We start from the raw sequence: 11,829 nt of genomic DNA, 5'->3' as shown, positions 1-11,829 counted from the left end.
CTTTTTTTTTTTTTTTTTTTTTTTTACCGCGGTGCAGCATGTCGGCTTTGCACTTGGCCTTGGTTGGGCAGCCAGTTCTGCAAAGCTGGGTGGGGAGGGGCTGGGGGCGAAGGGAGAGGCTGCCCCGAGGAATTCGATGGCCTCAGGGCAGTGGCCTCTGCAGCGCTGGAGGTGGGTGCGGCTCTGTGCGCTCCAGATCTGGGGGTGGGGGACAGTGAGGGGACACGAGGGGTTCATGGAGACCTGGGCAGGGTCCGCCTTCGTCGCCCGGTTTGGGCGCTCGCTGTCGCGGCGCGCCGGGGCGCCCGGGCCGTGGGGAGCCCGGGCCGGTGAGTTGTGGAGACAAAGGCTTCCCGGACGCAACACTTCCCGGGAGCCCGTTGTACCGCCCCGGAACGAGGGGACGATCGCGGCGCTCCCCAGCTCTGCACCGGTGCCGGTGGTGACGTGTGATGGCCTGCAGGACGGAGGGTTTCGGGACCCCTCCCTGGCAGGACCCCAAACTCGGAGCAAAGATGACCAAATATGGAGCGTGCGCGCGCCAGCGGGGAGGGAGGAAGGAACCCAGGCATCCTCCGACCCGCGCCAGCTGCTACTCTATGACTGCGGTGGAAGGCTGGGAAAAGGTGCCCAGTCCTCGTATCTAAAGTTGGCTCCCGATTCCCAGAGGTTCCCACGCCAGTAGGCTCCGTTTCCTTGAGCATTTGAAAATCTCCATGTCTTATCTCCAAACTTTAAAAAACAACCACTGTGAGAGTGTCTTTAAATATATTCTTAGTGTGTATCGGACGGTGGAGCATTTCAGCCTGTGCCCCAGTCCTCAGGCGTTCCGCTCTTTGTGATTCCCACGCACAAAGCCTAATTAGATTCCGTGACAATTAGAGGGCTCGACTAGCATCTGCCGTCGCCTTCCCTTGAACTGCTCTTCCTTTCTTCTGGTTGATCCTGTCACTGACAAGCTCTTTCTTCCCCTTGGACTTGCTCTGCTTAGGGCCCCTCCTCATTGTTCTTGATCTTGCGCACTCCAGTCCCATGCTTTTGTCCCTCTTATAAAATGGACGGGGACTTCCAAAGATTGTGTAACGATGGGCACATCCCCTTTGTTCCTCTCCCCCTTAAATAGTAAAATAAGTAAATAAAGCATGCCGCATTATGTACGCTAGCAATAGTTTCTAAACCTGTTATTTTCCTATTTATAGGGGTCTAGGCAGGGAGCCTTTCTTGCTTTGTAAGTGTTCTGCCTTAGTAAGTACTCAGCATGTAATGTTTCATACAAATACAACTCACTGTTATATTTAGTGCATTTGCATAACAGCAAAAGAAGAAGAGGAAGGGGGAAGAAGGGCCAGAATGATGTGGTAGAAGCAGCATTCATTCTGTGGAGTTAATCCCTGCGAGTCTGTTTTATTATCCACAAAATGGGGATAAATAATAAATACTTTGCAAGGTTCTTAGAATTACATGAATCAACATGGCAAAGCAACCTGATGTACAATTAATTATAAAAAAATTGCTGGTTACCTTCCCTTCTTAAAATTGGATGAGCACACATCTGCCTAATAGAATGCAGGTATGCACACTATACAGAATAGAAGAATTTCCTCTTTGATTCTCATTATTAAAGGAGAGCTAGATCTGAAGATCTGGTGGTGAGTGGAAGGAGTAGAGAATGGTTTTACAGAGCTAAATTATCAGGGTGGGAGGAATCAGAGTATCTGAGAATTGGAGAGATCTTTAATCTCCTTGGACATTTCATTCTCTCTTCTGTCCAGTGCAAGCTAATTTCCTTATCATCCCTCACAGATCCTTACTACTTCTGAATGTATGCTTCCAGGAATAGGGTGCAAACCTTATTTATTGTTAGGCACTTTTGATTGTAAGAGAATGTTTTTGTCTTTTTTTTACTTTTGTATTAAACTTGGTGTGGGCCCTGCTCAGTTAGAGAATTTTTTAAACATGGCTCCCAAATCTGTCTCTTTTTTTAAACATCTGTTCGTTCTACCCAATAGAGCAATACAAAACAAGATTATTTACATAAGTACATTAAAAGAGCTTTAGTTTTTTAAAAATAGTGGCAGATCTGAGCTACCTTTATAGGTCAAGATTCTTTAGAGTACAGGTGATAGAAACTCAATCAAACCAGCATAAAAAAAACAGGAAATATATTATTGGCTTGTTTAACTGGAATGTCCAGTGACATTCATGTACGGGCTCAATCATTGTTATATGGCTGGCTTTTTCTTGGTATAAGTTTTTCTTTGCAGACTCTTTCCACGCAGTGACCATTTTCTTTCTTTTTTTTTTTTTTTCCTTTTTGTCTTTTTTCATGACCGGCAACGGATCGCAACCCTCAGTGTCGCGCCCGTACCGGACCGGGACCGGCAACGGGATCGCAACCCTTGGTGTTGCGCCCGCACTTCACTCAGCCAGTGAGTGGCCGGTCTGTATGTGGGATCCAAACCCTCTGTGGGAGCAGAGGAAAGCTGCCACGCTCCCAAGCAGCGCACAGTAGCAGTGCGCCACCAGGCCGGCCCATTTTCATCAAGGGCTGTAAACTTAGACCCCAGTGGAAGGAGAGTGTCATTTTACTAAAAGTTTTAGCAAAATCTGAGGGCTAACCCTTACTGATCTGGATGGGATCACCTACCTTTTGCCTCAGACCAATAATTCTGGGCCTGAATCACTTCTGGAGCCCAGATGAGGCTCTACCCAAGATACATGGGTTTAGAGTAAGGAAAGAAAGGCTCTTTCCAAACAAAAATTAAACTGGTGGTGCCAGAATGGGGAACCAGTGTTAGGCAGTTAAAAACAGCAGCTATTCACCACACTGACATTAACAGCTTTTTTTCTACCATTATTCTCACAGCATGGTTTTCAGGCCTTAAGTGTAGTGGCTGTGTCCTCTTGAGTATTTTGTGCCTTTTTAGTATCTCTTCAACTATGTCTTGAATTCTTGAATTGCATATGATGTTATAGATGTGATTTCACCAACACAAAGTTCCCAATATTTGGACACTATAATCTTTGATATTTTTGTGTAGATATGTTTCATTGAAGATTTTGCATTTTATTGCAATACAAGGTCCTTACATTATAATATTTACACAAATAATGTAGCAGATGGTAGAGGCACTTTTAATTATTAGCTGATAGAAAATCTGGTGTCCCAATCAATATCATTTAAACAGGTGGTATATAGTCGTAGATGTCACTCTTGTTTTTAAAAGCTACCAGCAATTAGTTACAATCCATCTGGTTAAAGTTATTTCTTCCAAATTGTCAACCCAAAGGAAACCATACACACAACCCCACTTTCTCACTGCTTTACTTGATTTGAAGAACTTATGATGTGAAAACAGACTGAATGGATGCATATTCTGCCCAGTTGCTCATACTTTCTGACCCTGCTGCAGGTATAGTCCCATCCCCTCTCATGCCTTTGATTGTTCTTTTCAGTCCATGAAACCAAAATTTATTTAACTTCTGCACTTGGGTGCCAGAAGTGGTATATAGCAGGGAGCAGGTCAGTCAGATCCCTGCAGAGAGGTGCTTACAATCAGGTGGTGAAAGCTAATAAAGCCATGATACCAATCAAGTGGAATGAAGAAGGGCACAGCATCCTATGGGAACACACAGTGGGGGAGTTCTTCTAATCCAAGCCTGCCTGGAGGAAGTTATATCTAAGCTGGGACTGGATGTGTGGGAGTTAGCCCCAAGAAAGAGGAATAGTGAGAGTGTGAGTCAAAGTCAAAGAAACAGTATGTGTGAAGGCTGTAGGTGAGGGGCACTTGGGGAATAAAAAGAAGCCCCATGTATCTGTAGCCTAGTGTTCAAGAGAGGAGGAGGCTGGAACGGTGGGCAGAACCCAGCACATGGAGGACTTGGTGAGCCACGGTAAGTCTCAGCTCCTGTTACGTTCTGAACTCCTCCTTATCCGAAGATGAATGGTCTACACCACCAGCTCTTCACTGCAGTCAGATTTACTGGGCACTGCCCAGAGAAGGACATGGTGCCCCTGCATGTGACCCAGAAGTTTTCACTGCATTGACCTGAGGGTATTAAAATTGCCTTTGTATCTGTCTGCCTCTCCCACTAGACTGGAGGCTCCTAAAAAGCAGGGAGTATGTCACTTTATCTTGGTGTCCTCCTAGCTCAGGGCCTGCCTCAAACGTGCTACAGTTTTCTCCTTGCTTCCATGCTTTTGCTTATGTCCTTCCTCAGAAACACCCTTTCCCACTTGCCTGCCTGGCCCACTCTTCCCAGTGACCTCCACAAAGCTTCCTGTAGATTCTTTCTTTGTGTTCCTATAATGCCTTGGACCCACCTCTCAAAGAGTGCTGTCACATTGCTATTCATTCCAGGCCTTTCTTTGCCTTTGGAAGGTGAGCTCCTTAAGGGCAGATCCTGTAGTACTCACCTTTTGTATTTTTGGTACCTTTCAGGGCACCATGAAGAGGGCCTGCTTAGAGTTAATAGTGGGTGCAAAGAGAACGGCGGCCTTCTCGCCGGCAGACTGAGAACAGGAGTGGGGGCAGCTGAGAGGGGCAGTTATAGAGGCAGAGGGAAAATGGGGATACTTTAGTGCCATATATATCAGCGAAGTATTTTTAGGAAGAAAGAGTAAATTAATAGGGAAAAATGCTACATGAAAAAAGAAAGGACCCTTGGATTTGGACGTGCTTACTGGAATGTCGAAATGATAATAATAAAGGATTTTTCTTTCTCAGACAGCAATGAATGTGGATCATGAGGTTAACCTCTTAGTGGAGGAAATACATCGTTTGGGTTCAAAAAGTAAGTATTCTAACCCAGGTAGAGTATTTACCTCAGAGAAAGCAGGACTGGCATTCTGAAGAAATCTGTGAAGGTGGTAACTGCCCTTAGCCATGAGGTGACATCTGGAGACATAGAGCTACTAGGGTATTGTGATTCTGATGCAAAGAAAGGTTTTCATATTTCATTATCCTTCGAATGGAAAGAAAATTGCTGGGCTTCTTTCATCTGGCTGCGTTGAAATCTAGTAATTGAATTGTGTTCCGATTTTTATTTGTCACACTGTTAAAATTCCTGTTTTCTGCTGTATGCCGCCATCATTTTACAAACTTCCAAATGACTAGGGACTTAGATTGAAATTATGCTAAATTGTCCTTATTTTTCTCCAAATTCTTGTGTTTTGTATAATCAAGTATTTATGTATCTCTAACTGAAAATAAACCATACTTTAGGTTGTTTTTTAAGTCATCTTTTTCTTCAGCAACAACTAGGCAGGTACGGTGAAGACAGTGACATGTAAAACTGGTAGTATTAATGTATTGTTCCTAAGTTGTAGTGAGAGTTACTATTAGTCTCGTAGCTGTAGGTGTTTGGTACATCTCAGACAGGATATGCAAGAATTTGGGGAGCATTTTGAAAATAATAACAAGAGACATATTCAGCAACAACTAGGATAATGGAACTCAAAGTTTTAAAATTACATCACGTAAGTGAAAAACAGCTTTAAAAATAGCTTGATTGGGCCGGCCCGGTGGCGCACTGCTACAGTGCGCCGCTTGGGAAGCGCGGTGGCGCTCCCGCCGAGGGTTCGGATCCCACATACAGACCGGTTCCTGCTCACTGGCTGAGCGAGGTGCGGGTGCGACACCAAGGGTTGCGATCCCGTTGCCGGTCCCGGTCCGGTACGGGCGCGACACTGAGGGTTGCGATCCATTGCTGGACACGAAAAAAGACAAAAAAGGAAAAAAAAAATAGCTTGATTCTTCTTACCTAAAGCTTTGTCTGCTTATGAATCACAAACGCTTTGACATAATTGGAAACACTTTGAAAATTCCAGTAAGTCATTAATTTCAAATGTCTCCTGCATTAGTTTTCTATTCCTGCTGTAACAGATTGCCGCAGACTTAGTGACGTAAAACAACACATTTTATATCTTAGCAGTTCTGTAGATCAGGAGTCTAACAAGGGTCTCGCTGGGCTAAGATCAAGGTGTTGGCAGGGTATGTTCCTTTCTGTAGGTTCAAGAGGAAAATCCGTTTCCTTGCCTTTTTCCAGCTTCTAGAGGCTGCCCGCATTCCTTGGCTCATGATCCCTTTTCTCTGTCTTCAAAACTCGCTACCAGTAGCTGGCTGAGTCCTCACATCACATAACTCTGTCTTCTATTTCTGCCTTCTCTCCCATTTTTAAGGATCCTTGTGATTATATTGAGCTCACCCAGACAATCTAGAATGTCACGTTCTTCCTAGGAGACCTGAGCATTCAGCACGTTGGGGGCGCTTTGTTTCTTACTCTGGGAGAGAAATCCTGGCAGGAAATCAACGCCCAGGATCAGATGCAGGGAAGTGGGGATCACCAGCTTGGAGTCGCGCGGAGGAAAGGTGGCTGTCATCGGAGCTCTGGGTCGGTTTTCCTGGCAGCCCCGGGCGCCCCGCCACCTGTCTGCAGTCTGCCCTCTTCTCGAGCGTCTCCTCCCTCGAGTTTCCTCCTCAGAGGCTTGTCCCTCCCCGGGAGTGTGGGCGGCCCCTTTCCTGAGCACATAAACTCTTACTGTCCCCCCACTCTGCTCCTCCTCCTCCTCCTCCACACCAGTCTTCCTCTTCGCCTCAGCCACTTGCTTCCTCAGCCTCTTCCTCCCCAGTGCACTGAAGAAGATAACCGGGTTCTCCCCATTACAGGGTCCTTAATTTAATCACATCTGAAAAGTCCCTTTTGCCACGTATGGTAACATAGTCACAGGTTCTGGGGATGAGTACGTGGATATTTTTGGAGCAGTTATTCTTCCTTTTACCTCCTCTTTTGGGTCTTCTTTAGTTACTTCATTTCTACCTCGAACCTGAGTCATCATTACTGAAATATACCAAGAAAAGATAAATGAGGCATATACAAGTTGGTATGGACTCAGCAACCAAATGAGTTTAATCATATAGTCAGGTAATATTTGTTAAGCATCTGTCAATGCCAAGTACTGTGTAAGTACAAGTGATATAAAATGTCACTCAAGGATCTTACTGTTTAGTTGATGAAAATACATTAAAACTCGTGAGGAAATTATCAAAAAAAATGGTATGCTAAACTGTGAAATGCTGACATTCAATTCACTATGGTCCCAGTGAAATAGATTCTTGAAATCTGTAGTAGTTGGGGGCACTTAATTAAGCCTTGAATCTCAGGTAGGACTTTGAAGTATAGGGCCGGTCAGTTTAGGGAGAAATGCATGAATTGAATTTGGAATGGGAATAAGTCTGATATTTGCAGGGAACACTGAGAAGATATTGAAGAATGTAATTTATTTAGTTTCCCAGTCAAACAAATGAGCAATCTTTCCGATCCCCATTTTTCTCCCACCCACTTCACCATACCCACTTGATGGGAGTTGGGCGAGTCTTATTTTCAACAGTAGTGCCCCTATTGGTGTTCCTCCTCCCATATTCCCGATTTCTCCTGAGCTCAGTGAGGTCAGATTACTCTTGGCAGTAGTACTATTGCTTGGATTGTTAAAGGCATTAAGGCATATTTCCAGAGATTTGTAGGCTTTACTTCTCTTTATCCATGTCAGCCTAGTGCTGATTGGTCAGATTCAATTGGTTTTAAAATTCTATTTACATCCCTAGAAGAGTCAGTATTTTACTAGAGCATACTGAAACTCCACTTGAAAATTAGCAGCTTTATGATTTGGAAGACTATAAGACAGTTTTAACTTTTATAAGTTTAAAATACTTTGAATTTTACAGCTTCACCAGGACACCTTGACTTTCTTGTGCCTGGTAAAAGATGATTTATTGAATTGGAGAGCATATATGTAGATATGCTATTTTCCGACACATTATGGTTCATTAAATTGTCTGCAGTAATTTTGACTAATCTATATGTGATGTGTGAGCTCAAGCTGGAAATTGATGAATTTAGTTTTTTCTGGTTCTTTTTAGGTCCTATTTTTGATTCAGTGAAAAAAGATTAAGTGGAGAAAGATTATTGGAGATTTAAATTCTTTCATTCAGCCAATACTTTTTGAGTGCTCCTTTGTGCACAAGTGCTGGAGATGGAAAAATAAGCAAAATTCCATCTCAGTCCTTGAGGTCCTCTTTAGGTAGCTGGAAGACAGACAAACTGGAAGTGTTTATTAGGAAGTGGTTAAGAGCGTGGTTTCTGGAGTCACACACTCTGGGAATGAATCCCTGTTCTCCTATGTACTTGCTGTGTGACCTTCAGCACGTTACCAAACTTTTCTGTGCCTTGGTTTCCTTATTTGTATAATAGTAATAATACTCACTTTTTTCACATTTTAAAATCTCTAAAACAAGGATTTATCTTATAATTCATAGTGTGTTATAGTTAAAGTGACAGTTTACTTGAGATATAAAATAATGGTATTTCTTGCAACCAATTGTGTTTTATCTTCAATGAAATGAGGATTAAGTGAATTTTAATGACTGTAAAATGCATTGAACAGTTTTAGGAACATAGCAAGTACTCAGTAAATGTTAGCTATTGTTACTATAATTGATGGTGAGTGCTTTGATAGATATTCAGTTTTATAAGAAGAGTTATTAATTCAAATGAGGGAATCATGGAGGACTTCTCAGGGGAAGTGACATTTAAGTCCGTTCTTAGAAGTAAGAGAATTTAGCTGGGGAAGGGGGCCTGAAATGCTGGGCAGATGGCCCAATATGGGCAAAATTATGAAGGCAGGATATCTTATGTCACCTTGGGCAACAGCAAGCACTTCATTATGACTGGATCAAAAGGTACATGGAGTGACATGGAAGACCAGGCAAGTGGTGGATGCCAGGGCCTGAGGATGAAGGGCTTTATCTGTGAGGCCACAGACTTCACTTTATTTTGACGGTGATAGGGAGCCATAAAAGATTAAATCAGGTTTGCATCTTATTTGTAAAGTTTCTTCTGTATTTTTTATTCCACACCAATGTGGAGTATATATTGGGAGGCAAACATGGAGAAAAGGAGGCTGGTAAAGAGTTATCTGTCACCAGCTTGCAGTTATCCCAGTGAGAAACAATTAGGGCCTGAATCAGGGAATTGATTGTCGTTGGAGAGGAGAGGCTAGAGCTACAGAAGACACAAGAAGGTGGAATCAACTGGACATTTGTCAGATTGACAGGTGGGGGGGCAGGAGAACTCCAAGATCACACCAGGGTTCTGCCTTCGGTGCCTTAAAATAATTTAACCTAAATTGAGCGCTCTGTAAAAGGCTTTTGTATTTGGTAATTTGGGCATGCTATAAAAGGCTTTGCCTGTATTATATCTGTAATTCCTGCAATGACCGTGGGAGGGGTATTTTACCCTCATTTGATGGGTGAGGTAACTTTGAAGCTCAGAGAGCTTGAAGGACTTGCTCGAGGTTACCCAGCAGCTCCACTTGTATCTGTAATCAGTGAAAGATTCCCTGTGCAGACAGACAGTTGTGCTGCTGGAAGTTTAAAAATCAAAGAGGTACGTCTTTGCTTTCCAGGCCAAGCATGGTCAGATTCTGTGTTTTTTTCACTTTACAAACTTTCTTCATTCTCATCTTAGTTAATTTACTTCAGGTGAGTAAATCACTCACTCATGTCATTGTTCCCCCAGACACCTAACTTGTTTTTACCTGTGCCTCTGGCTTGGCACACTTTCCCCATTTCTCTCACTCATAACAGAGCCTGGCATCACCACCTGGGTGTTCAGCCTGTGCTGGGCACCATGCTGTGAGCTTTACACCTATGTCCCCCAACAGCACTGAGAGCAAGGTATTAAGATCCCCAGTTTATAGAGGAGGAAACCAAGCCTTAGGGAGCTTAAGCAAGTGCCCAAGGTCAAACTAGTAGGTAGCAGAGAGTTCAACTCAGCACGTTCAGATTTTAAAAAAGCTTCGTGTTATATTCTCCTTTAAAGGCCAGAATAAGTAACACTTCTTCCAGGAAGTCTTCCTTATCATTCTAGCCCAAAGTCATCTTGCCCTCCTCCAAAACTGTAGGACCTGTTGTCTTAGCTGCTCATTTGATATCTAATCACATGCTGCTTTATACTGTTGCTTTACTTTCTGTGTGCACATTTCTAATTTCATCATGGGAATTGAAGCCATTTCTTTGAAAGTGAGAACATGATTCTATACTCCCTTATATCTGCTGCTAGTGCATAGCACAGTGCTGTGTTTGTGGTAGGTGTTTACTAAGCATCAGGCTGGAATTTCTAGCTGGGGAGCATGGAAACTCAGAAACCTTGGTAAAGGAATGGTCCTCCCCTCATTGTGACAGCCATGTTCTTGACGGTGGGTGCAGCTTTGGGAGGGAAGAACTTACAGCAGTGGGTAGGAAGGAGTCAGGGTTTCAGCCAGGTAGATCAAAGGAGTCAACCATCAGTGGTTGATTACCCTTATCTCCAAGTTTCCAGTTGTTTAATTTTTAACAGCAGGTCTACTTTTTGTCTCCCTTAATTTTTCATGTCTATTTTAACAACTGGCCTCCAGACAAAATAATCTAAGGTTCTTGTTAAATACAGATTTCTGGGTGTACCACCAGGAATTCCGATTCAGTAGTCACGATGACTGAGGAATATGCATTTTTAAGGCCTCCACTCCCACCCTGGGGATTCTATGTTTAGAACGCACTTAGAGAAATACTGCTATTGATCCTTGGTTCTCTTTTATTTGTTATTTTTATTAATTTGACAACTAACATAACAATTAAAAAACCAAAATTGAGAGACAGGGAGAAATTCATCTACAATATTAGCACTGTAGCACATTTGCCTTTTGTAAATGTTTCTTGGTTCTCTTTCAGTCTTTGTGTAGATAATGCTAAGACTGGGAAGTGTACAATGCATTGTATTTATTCCACCGCTTTTTGGATCTGGGAAGAAGCTACATTGCATTTATGACTGTAAAGTGTTAAAACTGTAATCTCAGTTAGTCTGTATGATGTTAGTTGTTAGATGTATGTTAAAGATTTTGTGAATCTGCCATACATGGGGGTAAGAAACAGGCTTTGCATTTGCTAACATTGTATTTTCTCAAATTAGATGCTGATGGAAAGTTAAGTGTGAAATTTGGGGTCCTCTTCCGAGATGACAAATGTGCCAACCTCTTTGAAGCATTGGTAGGAACTCTCAAAGCTGCAAAACGAAGGAAGATTGTTACGTACCCAGGAGAGCTACTTTTGCAAGGTGTTCATGATGATGTTGACATTATTTTGCTGCAAGATTAATGTGGTTTACATATCTTTGTGTATTGCTATTTTTTGTTTCTGGTAAACTGGAATGTTAAATCAGAGGACAAACATATGAGCATACTTAATGTATTTTTATAGAACTTTGTAAACAAAAGGAGATTCATATTTTAGAAGTCTGTCCTTTTTTATATCATGAAAGAAAATTTATGTATTACACTGAATGAACAAAACTTATTATTTTTCTCAGGAATCTCTCTGGGAACTGTAGGCAATGAGGCTTTCTTTGGTGGGGTAGGGAAGTGTTTGTTTCATAAATTATTCTTAGACACTTTCTAGAGATATTTGTCATTCTGTGAAAGCAAGAAGCAACTGAAGACCGACTCCCCACAAGGAATATTACAATGTTTATGTAATAAAGACATGCAACTGTCTTAAAATTGTGTATTGCCTTATTTTGTTATTTATGTGCCTCTCAGAATTGAGTATTTTCATGTAGATTAGGTAACTGCCAGTAAAAGTAATCTTAATTTGAAAAAATTTATCTTAAAACTACAGAATAAAAAAAATTGGGGTGGTTGGTGTTGTGGTTGGATCCTATAAAAAATATTTGTTTTGATGGTGATTGTGTACTTACTGCTGAACTAGGGGACATGTCAAAAAATGTAACCTAAAAACT

The 11,829-nt window shown here is 42.3% G+C and overlaps 2 protein-coding genes across 3 annotated transcripts in view; one reads left to right on the top strand and one right to left on the bottom strand.

Moving 5' to 3' along the window:
- REPS1 (RALBP1 associated Eps domain containing 1) overlaps positions 1-6,594 on the bottom strand; it is a 120,890-nt gene extending 114,296 nt beyond the window's left edge. The window contains exon 1 of one of the 2 annotated variants that reach the window (XM_008565530.1): positions 6,578-6,594. The gene's annotated coding sequence lies outside the window, so the exon portion shown is untranslated. Of the gene's footprint in view, positions 1-6,223; positions 6,340-6,577 lie in introns of those variants that run through there. The other variant, XM_008565535.1, reaches the window with a different exon arrangement.
- On the top strand, positions 3,827-11,593 carry ABRACL (ABRA C-terminal like). The gene is made up of 2 exons (XM_008565543.1): positions 3,827-4,794; positions 11,005-11,593. Exons 1-2 carry the CDS (start codon positions 4,734-4,736, stop codon positions 11,187-11,189), a joined length of 246 nt encoding a protein of 81 aa, XP_008563765.1. The 5' UTR covers positions 3,827-4,733; the 3' UTR covers positions 11,190-11,593.
- Positions 11,594-11,829: the final 236 nt, after the last annotated feature.

Source organism: Galeopterus variegatus, unplaced genomic scaffold, assembly GCF_000696425.1.
Source record: "Galeopterus variegatus unplaced genomic scaffold, G_variegatus-3.0.2 Scaffold200, whole genome shotgun sequence".
In the NCBI taxonomy this organism is placed as follows: Eukaryota; Metazoa; Chordata; class Mammalia; order Dermoptera; family Cynocephalidae; genus Galeopterus; species Galeopterus variegatus.
This window is presented reverse-complemented; position numbering and strand designations above follow the sequence as displayed.